This window comes from Nannospalax galili, unplaced genomic scaffold (genome assembly GCF_000622305.1).
Source record: "Nannospalax galili isolate Female #2095 unplaced genomic scaffold, S.galili_v1.0 scaffold101, whole genome shotgun sequence".
NCBI lineage: Eukaryota > Metazoa > Chordata > Mammalia > Rodentia > Spalacidae > Nannospalax > Nannospalax galili.
Window position 1 is genome coordinate 112,083 of NW_008345700.1, and position 14,238 is coordinate 126,320.

Sequence of the window (14,238 nt, forward strand, 5' to 3'; positions counted from 1 at the left end):
GGCTACTCTTGCAGAGGACCTCGGTTCAATCCCCAGCACCCACATGGCAGCTAACCACCATCTGTAACTCCAGTACCAGGGGAAGCCAATGCCTCTGGCCTCTTCTGGCCTCTGTGGGCACTGCATGACACAAGTGCACTTATATACATTCAGGCAATACACTCATACACATATAATAAAAATAATAAATATATTTTTAAATAACACGCTTGAATTCTTCCCATTTCCTAGCATATTACTCCAAAAATCTTTAGAATTCTCCTACCCCTTAGGTAGCTTTGGAATGAGGTGGGTCACCAGAAAGACGAAAACAAAATCAGGGTTAGAGGCGTGGGATTTCCAGCCCATCTCTCAACCTCTGGAATGGCAGAGAAAGCAATTGAGCTGATCCAATGGTGTAATCAACCAAGTCTAAGTATGAAGTCTCCATAAAACACAAATGCCAGGGTTCACGTGAGCTCTTGGACAGCTCACCACATAGAGGATCCTAGAGAGTGGTGCACCCTGAGAGAGTAGGGAGGTTCTACCTGCTCGCCTTCAGGCTCTATGCATTTCTCCATCTGTGTTAGTTATAATATCCATTACAATAAACTAGAAAATGTTCATAAGTGTGTATCTGAGTTCTATGAGCCACTCTAGGAAGCTAAACCCGGAGAGGTTTGTAGGAAGCCAGGCTTGTGATCTGTCCATTCAGAAGCACATGAAAAACGACCTGACACTGCAATCAGCATTTAGAAGGGGACAGGGGAGGTAGGTTGGACTGAACCTTACCTTGTGGTCTGATACTATGTCTGGCAAACAGAAAGCACTAACTCATTAGCACTGACTTAGACTAATGCCCTAGGGGCATCCTCTGGGGAACTGACTGCTTACTGCTCCTAGGGAACAGACCCCAGCTTCTGGGAAGTCACATTGATCTCCTCTGTGTCAACCGTGCTGGTGTGATGGAAGAATAGATGGATGCTTGTGGCAGATGGGGGTATAGGCCTGGAAAGGGCATCATGTACCCTTGTTGAGACATTCCTGGGTCTGGAGCTTGACTCCAGAGGTCAAAACAGGTACAGAAATTGATCTTGCTGCCATGTGATGCCTGTACAGACTCAAAGTCATGCTGATACTCTAAGTGTTCTGTTAATCCTACCAGTGATGTTACAGGAAATGAAGGCAAAAGGAACAGGGAGGAAAAAGGGAAGGGAGCTAACAGAACACGAGGGCCCATTACAGATGGAGCTGGAGGTCTCTACAGCTCCTGCCACGTCCTGACTGACTGGGCACGAGCAAAGGAAGCACTCAGGTCTCACCCAGATATCCTGCTTCTCGCCAATGGGGAAGTTGGAATACAGGTCTACAATTTCTGGTGTTCTGTACATGGGAGTGGTGTTCCTTGTGATCTGAAGAAAAACACATATTTCAAGGTAAGTTAAATAGAAACAGTATTTTCTTTTTTGGCACCAAGGCCCTGCTTTTCCAAACTCTACTGCGAGCTATCAGTGACTTATCCTCCCACTGTGTTCCAGAGGGACCTCAGACTGCTCAACTGCTCATGTACCTCTGCACTACCATTTTCTTTACAGAGCTACTCTCTTGTCCGCCACCAAGATTAATGAAGAACCATGTCAAAGTATTCGCCTCCTGAGCCATTTTGTTTGCTCAAGGGAAGCATGTGGCACCTGGTATGAGAAACCCCCTTCAGAGTGCTCAAAGAGGCCAGTTTATGTGAGAGGCTGTGCTAGTTAGCTTTTGTCAACTTGACACAACTAGAGTTCCCTAGAAAGATGGAACCTCAGCTGAAGAATTTCCCAGATCAGACTGCGGCCATGTCTGTGAGGCATTTTCCAACTGCTAGTTGGTATAGGAGGGCCCAGTTCACTGTGGGTGGTGCCATACCTAAAGCAGGTGGGCCTGGAATGTCTAAGAAAGGGAGCTGAACAAACCAAGAGAAGCAAGCCAATAAGCAGTGTTCCTCTGTGACTTCTGTTTCGGTTCCTGTCTGCAGACTCCTGACTTGAGTTCCTGCTTTGCTTCCCTCAGTGATGGACTAGAACTTGTAAGCTGAAATTAAACCCTTTCCCCTGCAAGTTGTTTGGTCATGGTGCTTATCACAGCAACAGAAAGTCATCTAGTACAGGGGCATTCTAGTTGAGTAAAAGGAGGTGCTGTACTAAAAGAAGCTTCCAGATGCATTCTTGTGAGGAATGTAAACTTCAGTAACACAAGAAATAATGAAGTCTGTCAGTTGGTCACGCTTAAAAACTGAATGCAGGGGCTGAGGAGATAGGTCAGTCAGTAAAGTGCTTGCCATGCAAGAATGAGGACCTGAAGTTTGATCCCCAGAACCCATATAAAAAGCTAGCATGGTGGCAAGTGCTTATAGCCCCACTGGAGACAGTGGGGGTAGTCAGCCAGCTTAACCTAATGGGTGAGTTCCAGGCCAGTTTATTTAAAAAAGCAAGGTGTAGGCCAGGCATGGTGGCACAAGCCTTTAATCCTAGCACTCAGGAGGCAGAGGCAGGTGGATCTCTGAGTTCAAGACCAGCCTGGTCTACACAGTGAGCTCCAGGTCAGCTAAGGCCACAGGAGGAGACCCTGTCTCAAAATCAAACAAACAAAAAACAAGGTGGATGGCTCCTAAGGAATGACACTCAGCTTGTCCTCTGACCTCCATATGCACACATACACATGTATACTCACATACACATGAACACATACACATGAACACACACACACATGCACACTCATATACACTTACAAAACTGAGTGAGACCCACCCCCCAGGTCCCCAGAGACACATCCTCTTGGGAAATGCACAGTAAACACACACCAACCTCAAGACTATGATTCGAATAAGGAAGAAAGCCAACATGCCTCACACACAGTAGAAGGACATCAAGCCTCAGGCAGGCAGTGACTCTTTAGACAGTGGAAGATGTAAGCCGATGGAAAACAGGAGGTGCTGTGATGTGAGAGGGCTCCCTGACGAAGGCCAAGGCGTCTGTGCAAGATGCAGGTCCAATAAGGGACCGCGGGAGGTGTAAAACTAGATGGCTTCAAGAGATAAAGATCGGAGAAAACTGGATAAAGGGAGAGGGCACAGGCATGACAAAGGGATAAAGGGCCTGGGACATGGCTGACAAAGGGCCACCAGGCAGGATGGGAGAGCCCAACTGTGGGGCAACACCAAGCTGCATACCACATGCAATACACTTTGATTACATGGCTATCTATGCAAGACCACTGTTGTCTGCAGCACACCATAAAGAACAGTGTGACCAACAGGCACACAGATGAAGGCACATATGTGCGTGGGGGATATATGCAGCTACACAAAGAATAGACACTGAGTGAACCAAGGCAGACTCGCTTCAAGAGAGACAAGTAAGAAACATCTAAACCCGAAAGAGCCCACAGGGTCAGAAGGAGCAGGACACACATATCTCATCAGCCCTGGAGAAAAAGGCTTAGGAGGGAAACTGCAAAACAAAGGCAGTTGTGAGAGAAAGGAACATATGGGAACTTTCTGGAAATATTGTTAATTAAATAAATGAATTTGTCAGGTGTGGTGGCGTACGCCTTTAATCCCAACACTAAGCAGAGGCAGGCGGATCACTGTGAGTTCAAGGCCAGCCTGGTCTACACAGTGAGTTCCAGGACAGCTGGGGCTACAGGGAAACCCTATCTCAAAAAGACAAAAAAGAATTTAATTAATTAACAAAAATGAATTCAAATGTATTTCAAAGGAGTAAGGACAACACTGGGGAAAAAATGATCCCAGGGACCTCTCTGGACACAACCTAGCAGCATACCCAATCCTCAGAACAGAAGTCAGATCAACCTGAGCTCCCAGAAGGTTGTTTCCTTGGTGCCATGGGCATGTGATCCTGAGGCTGCCCAGGGTAGGGTAAGACTGCTGACGACATGGCTCTCACCGAGAGTACACTTTGGGGTGGAGGTGCTACTTCAATGGGTATGTGCTTACTTGCATGGCTGCATGGACTGCCTAAGTAAGCATAGAGAGTCTAGACATAGCTGTGCCCAGACCTGGGCCTCTATGCCATTCTCACTCCAAGGTGGCAATACTTCTGAGAGAGGAAGCTGATCCCAGGCACAGAGCAAAGTAGGCATGTGGTCACCCATAACATCCTGTATCCAAGTGCTCCAAATGATGGTGTATCTGGTAATTTTCCATTGCTTATAACAAAGTATCACAGACTGGGTAAGCTATAAAGAAAGACAGTTTATTTTGGCTCATGACTGTGGTCAAGAGCCCATATGTGGTAGCAGTTTTTTCAGAGTGTCCCAGGGGAGCATGGGGCATCAAACAGCAGAGACAGATAATGTGCATGTGTATTTTGGTCTGTGTTTCTTAGAAACCCACCAGAATTCAAACATGGGGTTCCATTTTGTTGACTTTATCAAATCCTAATCCTTTCTAAAAGGTTCCATTTCTAAACACCATAGTTGGGTTAAGTTTCCACACTTTGAATACCTCACAATGAGGATAAAGTTCAGCACAAGCTGTGTGGAAACAATCTACATTCACACCCTAGCAGATAACAAATGACAAAAGAACCCAGGAGCCCTACAAAACAAATCTGGGACAATTTTACACCAAAATAAAGATATACTGAATCATGACCATGGGAAAAAGAGGTATCTGATGAAAAACAGTTCCAACGAGTAACAAATCCATGAGCAGGTGCAGGAGCTCCCACTTCAGTGATGAGCAGAGTGTGACAGCAAGTGGCAGACAACAGGGTGGGTTAAGAAGCATCCTCACCGCCGCAGCAGACTTGCAGGGCACTAGAAGCCAGGAGTACAGAGCTGGACTCCACACACAACAGGTGGGTGTGATAGCAGAGATGCAGGACTGCTTGTATACGTCACAGGTGGGAAGGACACAGGCAAAGGACAACTGAGCAAAAGCCCTGGACTAGTAGGATGGCTGGTGCCCACCGACCAGCTTAATGGTTCCATTCAGGGTGGTTGTATCTAACAGCGCTGAGGTAAACTGACACTAAATCATATGCAGTGAGCTGTGGGATGGGACAGACATACCCACCAAGGGCAATGCGTCCTTCCTAAGCTCTGGCCAGCCTTCTTGGGCTTCAAACTCTACCAATCAGCTTGGTAATCAGGTCCCACAAGGTACTTGGTGTGACCTTTGCAAAACTGGTGTCAATGATCCAAAAAGCATGGCTCTGATGTGATGACAGACCCTAAGCAGCCACCCTGCCTTCAATAAGGCCTGTGTCCTGCTAAGGAATAAACACAAGCGTCCCTCATAGGCAGTATGCTAGGATGCTATGCCTCTTCCTCCATGGCTACAGCCCTAGGAAGCAGGAGTGCCTTTCTGTGAGCACAAACTGATTTTGATGTAGCTTCATCTGGCACCAAGTAACAGGACAGAGACGTAGGGCCATCTTTCAGACTCCTAGCTCCTCCACAGCAGAGCATCTCCTCCCCTATCTTTCACATGACTTTATACCTGGGACCTCTCTGCTGATTACTGTTCTGTACTGTTTTATACATGCAAGTCACATGAAATCTATGAAATGTCAGCTACTGTGGAATGGTGCACACATTGGGAGGATGCAGTCTATCTTCCAGAAGGGAATGGAGTCACCTGGACTGAGCCATGGGGTCTCTCAGCAAAGACTATTTCTAAATGACTCATTTATACTGGAGATTGAACCTAGAGCCTTGTTCATGCTAGGCAAGAGCTCTACTACTGAGCTATAACTCCAGCCCCTTTTAAAAAACTGCCATGGGGCTGGAGAGATGGCTCGACAGTTAAGAGCATTGGCTGTTCTTGCAGAGGACCCAGGTTTGATTCCTAGCACCCCACAGCAGCTAACAACCATTCATAACTCCAGTTCCAGGGGAACCCAATGCCTTCTTTTGACCTCTGAGGGCACTGCATGACATGGGTGCACGTATACACATACCGGCAATACACATAAAATAAAAATAATACGTGAATTTTTTTTTGAACTGCCATATAGCCAGGCATAGTGGTGCACACCTTTAATCCCAGCACTAGGAAAGCAGAGTTCCCCTGACTCAAAAAAATAAAAAGGCCATATTTAGAATGAAGGAAAAGTTCTGGAAATGGCTGCACAACATTGTGAATGTCTTAATGCCACTGAAATGTGACTTAAAATGACTAAAATTTGTATTATGTATATTTTAAGACAAAAATAATCCTAAGAAAAGAACACGATTAAAACACTTAGATCCAGGTTTGGTCTGAAGAGGATAAAATGAAATGAATTTTCCATTCTGGTTGAATCTATGTCTACAAACTAAAAGAGTGATATCCAGGAACAAAATGATGCTCCCAGGACACAGTCCTGGGAAGTCTGTTAAGAGTCTTGATGATATAAGAACACACTTTGGTTAGTACCTGAAGATTCAGAGATAGAACACGACAGAGAAAAGAACCATGGAGCGACTTCCTAAGAGTCTACACCTCACCTCTTCCTCCACCATTGCTCTCTTCTGGGCGCTCCAACTGTAGTCAGGATAATGGGAGATGGTTGTGGCACTGCCAAAGTCACACAGCTTAATGGTCCCCTGGTTACTAAGCAATAAGTTTTCAACCTGAAAAATTCCAAAAGACAGTCCTTATGAACTTAGTACACACAGAGAGCCTGAACCTCAGCAAAGACAAACAGGAGCATTAGACATGATCAGTGCCTTATTAGGAAAACCCTCTGCATAAACATTCAGGCTACTGGCTGCCAGAGGCCACCATGGGAACCTGACAGGCCCTATAGGACCTCTACTTCAATAGTATAGCCACTTCACATTCCACAACTGCAGATACAATGCTGCATGGCCTGGACAGGGCCTTAGCATGGCAGGCCCTGAATGAGAAGAGAGTCTACATGGAGACTGGAAAAGGCGACCCTCAGAGGGGAGACACACTACATCTTAAATTTTTCTGGATTAGAAGCAATATATCACACTATGTAGGGCAAGCACACCTGTGACCCAAGCATTTAGGAAGAAAAGGCAGGAGGATCTCAAGTTTGAAGCCAGTCTATAAATAATAGCAAGACAATGTCAAAACCAACCAAACAACGACAACAACAAAAGAGTGCACATTTTATCAAATATGTCATTCATAAAATTTCTTTAAAGTCAACACCATTCACAAATCAAAGAGATAACCTAATAACATGAGACACAAGGAGCCTTCAGCAAAGTCAGATAGAAGAACGCACTATGCCATTTTTAAAAAATATTTTATCATTTTTATTTTATATGTGTGAGTGTTATGCCTGCATATAGGTAAGTGCACCCGTGTCACGCATTGCCCATGGAAGATGCTGTTGGATCACCTGGAACTGGAGTTACGGACAGTTATTAGCTGCCATGTGGGTGCTGGGATTTGAATCCTGGTCTTCCGCAAGAACAGCCAGTGTTCTTAACCGCTGAGCCATCTCTCCAGCCCCTCACTATGCCATTTTTAAGTACACTAAATATACCATGAACTTAGGAATAAATCTAACAAAAATGGGCAAAAGACATACTGTGCAGAAGGCCTCCAAATAACTGAGATAAAAAATTTAAATCCAGCTGGGAGTGGTGGTGCACGCATTTAATCCCAGCACTGGGGTTTTGGGAGGGGGGGGGACAACAGGCAGGCAGATCTCTGAGAGTTCAAGGCCAGCCTGGTCTACATAGTGAGTTCTAGGAGACCCTGTCTCAAAAAGACCAAAAAAATAAAAATTTTAAATCCACCAGATGTGGTGGTGGCACATATTTAATCCTAGCACTCGGGAGGTAGAAACAGGTGGATCTCTGTGAGTTCAAGGCCACCCTGGTTGACACAGCAAGTTCCAGGCCATCCGGGGTTAACAGAGAAACTCTGTCTCAAAAAAAAAAAAAAAAAAGACTTTAAAAAAAAAATTTCTTTCTAATCCAAAATAAACGGAACTACATCACGTTCCTGAAATGAAAAGGACATCATAAACCTGCCCCAGTGACTCTAGGGAAGGGCAGCAATGTTGGTCCAGGAGCCACCATTACTGGCTTTTGATTGGCCCCTAAGTAGGAATGGTTTTTACATTATTCTTTTTTTAATATTTTTAAATTTAGTATTTTTATTTTATGTGTATGAGTGTACTGCCTGCATGTATATAAGGGCACTCATGTCGTGCAATGCCTGCTAGGGTCAGAAGAGGCCACTGGATTCCCCTGGAACTGGAGTTAAGGACAGTGTTAGCTGCCATGTGGGTGCTGGGAATTGAACCTGGGTCCTCTGCAAGAGCAGCCAGCATTCCTAACTGCTGAGCCATCTCCCCAGCCCCAGTTTTTACATCCTTGAGTAACTGGAGGGATAGGGAAACAAAGGAAGACTAACATTTTTCATGATATATAGAACTACATGTAATCCCCATTTCAGCTGGCCGTTTTACTGTCATCCTGCCTTTCCCTCTAGGTACATTAAGTATGCTGTGCAGCCATCAGAGTAGGGAGTCCCAACACAAATCTGCAGTCAGCTACCTTTCCTAGTCTGGCCCTCTGCTGAAAAAGTCTGTCAATCCTGTTGAAGAGCCACAGCAATTCTAATCAAATTCTCTAAATTTCAGGGAAGAATATGCAGACCTTGGAGAAAGAAAAACCAACCATACTCACTCATAAGATCTGCCACAGGCTGGCAAAGAGAGGAACCATGGAACCTCATTGCCTCCAGAAAACCCAGTTAGATGCACATACCCTCCAATCACAGAGAACTTCTGTTCTATGGCCCAGCAAGATGAGACCATCTCCAGGACATAGGGCCTCACAGTCAACCATAAACAAGAGAATTAAAACAGACGTGCATATTGTCCATATCAGAGAGGCACACAGTGAGGAAGCCCTACAACGCACATTCCATGAGGTTAGGATCAAGACATACGGATCTCAACACAGTAACACTAAGCAAAGCTTAGCAAGCACACCAAGCAAGCACAGAAGACTGTGCAGGCACAACTGCACTCAAATGATACCCACCAGCAGGGAAAAACGTACTGTGCAGTATCAAGGAAATAAAAAACATGATCACTGAAAGTAGGCGGTGGCTAATACACAAGACAGATGTGCCACACAAGAGGTACACTAGCACATTCATGTCTTATTTCACAGTGGGCAGTGAGGAGAGGTAGGCAGATAGATCTGGGGGCTCCTGCAGCAGAGTATGTTTTATACTTTCCCTAAATCTCTCTCTGTCTCTGTCTGTCTGTCTGTCTCTCTCTCTCTCTCTCTCTCTCTGTCTCTCTCTCTCTCACATACACACACACACACACACACACACACACACACTCACAAAATCTACCACACTTTCAAGATGTGAACCAGAAGACTGCTATTGCCATGAAAGAAAGAAAAGCACAAGAAGAAAAGGAGGGTGGGAGAGGAGAGGAGGGAAAGAAAAGGCCCTAACAGCATCTAGAAGGTAAGACATGGTGCCTGCAGGCCACCAGGAAAGGGACACAGCAAAGGAGGCAGCCCAAGGCCTGACAAGTTTTTATGACAAGGCACCTATGCAACTAGATACTTGACACTCTGGTATCTAGGCCTGAGTTCAGAGGACAAAAGATTAGGCTCAACCCATGGTTCACCACTGAATGGACAGGGAAGAACTCCTGATGTAAGGCATAGTCAACTATGTGAATATAGCGAACTTGCAAAAAGTCTAAGCCTGGATGGACTGCAGTGGAAAGAGCAGGAGGAGTAACAACTTCAGTGCTATTATCATGTGGGCACATGAAGCGAACTCTCCCACATACACAAAGGCTACTGGGAAAGAAAGTGAGCCAGTCAGCCTATGGGCAGACACTTGCTCAGGGTGTGGGATTTGGCATTCAAGAGGAGAAAGGGATCCTGCCCCCACCTTACATCACATAGGCCAGGTGAGGTCTGACTCGGGGGGCCTAAAGGCACCCAAAATGTGGGTAGAGCTACTCAAGGCCTAAAGATGGGCACATAAATATCTAGAAATAATGTAACTTTCTGTTGTTTTGTTTTCTTTTGAAAGACAGGGTCTCACTATATAGCCCTAATTCTAGCTGGAACTCGTTACATAGACTACTTTGATCATAAACTCACAGAGAACCACCTGCTTCTTCTTCCTGAATGCTGGGATTAAAGGTGTGCTTATTTATATTTTATTTATTATTGTTTATGTGTATGAGTGTATTGCCTGCATGTATGTGAGCACACCCATGTCGTGCAATGCCATGGAGGTCAGAAGAGGGCTTCGGATTCCCCTGGAACTGGAGTTAAGGATGGTTCACAGCCGCCATGTGGGTGCTGGGAATCAAACCTGGGTCCTCTGCAAGAGCAGTCAGTGCTCTTAACCGCTGAGCCATCTCTCCAGCCCCATGATGTGCTTATTAAAATTACATTTTATTGGCAATTTCTTACAGAGCCCAGCCATGCTGCTTTGGAAATCTGTCCATTTTTCTAAATTACTCAGAAAAGCATTAACTTTTCCTTTTCTTTGATCTCTAAGTATACTTTCCCTAACACTTTGGGCTTCCTCACTCTTTCTTTAAGGCCCCATTCTCCCACCATGTGGCCGTCTGCGACCACGTGGCTAACCTCCACGCTGCCTTAACTCAGGTGGCTTTCTTTCCCCTTCTCCATTCTCTTCTGGGCAGCCGTTGAACTGTACAGTTTGCCTAACCTGGGTTTTTTTCTTTTAAACTCTAATAAAATTGTCCTAGAGTTTTTAAAAATATATTTATTATTTATTTATTTTGTATTTAGGGGTATATTATGTATCATGACACATGTGTGGAGGTCAGAGGATACTTTTGAGAGTCCGTTCTCTCTTTTTACAATGTGAGTTCCAGGGACTGAACTCAGGTTGCCAGACTTGGCTGCAAATACATTTACCTGCTGAACCATCTCATCAGCCCAGCCTCAGGGTTTTGGTTTGTTTTTTTAAAGATACAACAGGACAGAACAAGACAAAAAACACAATAAAGTGAAGGCAGGCCATGACCGTAAGACTCCTGGGACAATACAACCTTAAAGACTTTGTTCCAAGAATATACCAGGAGCTCTACTGATCTAAATACATAAATGTGAAAATAGGAAATGAAGAATAAGGTGCTGGTGACTATAAACATTCAACTTCACTAATAACAGGAAAAGGTAAACCACAACCCATATGACTATACTCACCAGCCAGGCTACACAAGTTATACACAGCAATTCCGGTCATGGAAGCCTGTGGACAGGTAGTTGCTACCTCGGCTAGGCTGTAAGAGGCCCACTTCATCTGCAGTTAGAGATGTACGGCAGAAAATTTTCCACACAAGTGACTCTCCATCTAGGTCAAAACTGTACCTGGATACTCACACCATAAGCGGAGGACAGTAGTCATATTCACCAGCAAAGGCAACTGAGAAGTCCAGGGTGATAGGACAAGAGCTGAGCATGGAGCATTGGGCCCTGACCAAGCAGTGAGGGGCACAAAGACGAGTAGGTAGTGGTACCAAGGTAGGGGAGCAGAGTGAAGACATACAGTCAGCACATCGACCCCAGCTGGTACCTTGAGGTCCCTGTGGATGATGGGTGGCTTCTGTCTGTGCATGTGCTGCACTGCTCGGCACGTCTGGTAGAAGATCTTCAGAATGCTGTCACAGGACAAAGGACCTTTACATTCAACTCTCCTGAGAAACTCCACCAGCTGTCCTAAAGGAGACAAGTGAATTCAGTCACTCTGGGGCTCACAATGTTGTGCCCTACCTGTCAGCAGGTTGGGTTCTGCTCTGTACGTGGCAGCCTAGGCAAGGGTGGCATTTCCAAGGCCTTAGTCAGGGTGCCCATCCAACCAACACCACTGTAGCCATTCCTTCACCTCCTGCAAGAAGGTGATTTATGAGGGTGTTCCTACAACACTGGGTATGAGGATCATCACCCCCACCCTGACTCTTCACACCCAGGGAAGGAACAGGAAATGACAAGGGACAGCCCTGAGACAAAACAAAAACAATCAAGTGCAGAGCCGTGAAGGCAAGAGGGAAAAATACTTGTAGTGGCTGGGTAGAGGCAGGAATGAGGACATACAAACATGCTAGTGTCACTGAGAAAATGATCACAAAGCCAGGTACATGGCTGGTGGCAGCTAGAGAAACAACTCTGACCTTGCAGATAGTGACAGCTGGGTGGCTCCCACAGCCCTGCAGGGTCTCGTACCATACCTGGATGTTCTTGGCCCTGACCAGACCAATGAAGCCACGATCACTGGGCAAGCTGGCTCCAGTAAGTGTAGGGCTGAGGATCTGGAGTTTGGGACCCTATACACTCCTACAGGCTTCTCCAACTCAGACACCCTGTTCTTATTCTCAGGTTGTTCCAGATGCAGCTACAAGTATGCTGTTGTCCCTATCTTCTCCTCAGCTGAGCCCTTTACCCCATTTTCCACAGAGACACTCCCAAGAGACTGCTCAGTCCATTTTGGCTCCCATTCGGCAACAGGGTCATGGTCGTGGCCACAAGGTCTCACAGCCAGAGCAATAGCCCCCCACTCTTGGTAATCTTGTCTCCTCCCTGCTCCCCAGGTATGTTCCCCTCTAGTCATGCTGGTCTCCTTTTCATCCCTGCCTCAGGACCTTGACTCCTGCTGTTCCCTTCAACCCAGTGTCCTTTCCTGCTCAGCTTGCGGCCAATATCCCCTTCCCAGTTCTTCTCGGCCTGTACCACATAAAAATGGACCCCTTTCCTGCTCTTCTTGCCAGCACCATCAACTATACAGCCCTCTGCTCTAATTTCAGCTGAGTCTATCAACTCTACATGGTCCTTAGTGCATGTGCATGGCTGGCAACAGTAAGTTTCAGAAGGTACAGCAGATACTAGAGCCCTATGCATGTAAGGTGTGCTTTGTGTCTCTGGTCTCACTGAAGCTCACTCAGCCTGGGGCCTCCTGGAATTTGACTTTTGAGCAAAAGCGCTAGGCTCATGTCTACAGGAGAGTCCATGTTGAAAAGATAACTTGATCCTGCAGTCCTCACCAGTTTCCCCAGCCCAGAATGACCTCATACCCTGCTGGCAGATCCATCCTGGCTCTCAACTCTGATACAACCAAACCTTTCCCAGTCCCGACCAGACTTGTTTCACAAGATCTACACAAACTCAGAGGAACAGGGGCCCTCAGAGGAATGCTGGTGAACCAGGGCCAGGCCTCAAAGGATAAGAGCAGATATGTCTACCTGAGCTCTGTCCTGGGCAGTTAGCAATGTTGATTTTAACTGGCCTATGTTCAGTGGTTCAGAATTAAGAAATTTTGATATTTTTGAGGCAGAATTCCAAAAATCATCATGTTCCTGTTTCAAGATCCTGAGCGCTACAACTACAGGTGTATGACACCATGCCAAGTCAAGAGATTACTCTTTTTTTTTTTTTTTTTTTTTAACTTTTTATCCACTGAGCCATCTCAATGAGTCTGGACAATACATTAAAATTTTTTTTAATTTTATTTTTAAATTGTCTATATGTGTGTGTCTATCTGTATAAGGGTATGTGAATATGAGTGCAGATGCCCACTGAGGTCAGAAAAGGGCATGGGATCCCCGGAAGCTACAGTTATAGATAACTGTGAGCCTCCAGATGTGAGTGCTAGGAACTGAATTGAGATTCTCTCCAAGAGCAATTCATGTTCCTAACTGCCAATCCATATTTCCAGCCCTGAACAACACACTTTTGGTTTGGGGGGGGGGGGTTGAGACAGGGTCTCAAACTCACTATGTAGCTGAGGATGATCTTGAACTTCTGATCCTTCTGCATCCATCTCTGAGTCCTGAGACTACAGACTTGCACTAACACACCTAGTTCATATAGTGCTGGAAATCGAACCTGTCTATGGCTTCAATGAATGCTATGCAAGCACTCTACCAACTGAGCTATATTTCCAGTTGAGGTTTTTTTGTTTTGTTTTGTTTTTTTTAATACTAACTCTACATGTGGCAGAGTGGGAACTGCTAAATATCTCTTTTTCTTAGGGCTTCCCCGCCACAGATGAGGAGAGAGTCGATTTAGATCTGACAGCCTATTCATGCCAAAGGCAGGATTGAGGGCTTCCTTTGGATGCTTAAAGAAAAGACCCAGCCGGGCGTAGTGGCACACGGCTGTACTCCCAGCACTTGGGAGGTAGAGGTAGGCAGATCTCTGTGAGTTCAAGGCTAGCCTAGTCTACATAGTGAGTTCCAGGACAGCTGGGGCTACAGGGAGTCCCTGCTT

The 14,238-nt window shown here is 45.7% G+C and overlaps 1 protein-coding gene across 8 annotated transcripts in view; it reads right to left on the minus strand.

Annotated features, from left to right (window-relative positions):
• Positions 1–14,238, minus strand: part of Gak (cyclin G associated kinase) — a 70,870-nt gene that overhangs the window by 42,922 nt on the left and 13,710 nt on the right. For 5 of the 8 annotated variants that reach the window (XM_008841783.2, XM_017800284.2, XM_008841786.3 and 2 more), the window contains 3 exons: positions 11,552–11,694; positions 6,475–6,600; positions 1,302–1,391 (listed from right to left, as the gene is read on the minus strand). In XM_008841783.2, the coding sequence (XP_008840005.1) occupies positions 1,302–1,391; positions 6,475–6,600; positions 11,552–11,694 (359 nt within the window). The remainder of the gene's footprint in view (positions 1–1,301; positions 1,392–6,474; positions 6,601–11,551; positions 11,695–14,238) is intronic. The other 3 variants (XM_029567664.1, XM_008841787.3, XM_008841785.3) reach the window with 2 other exon arrangements.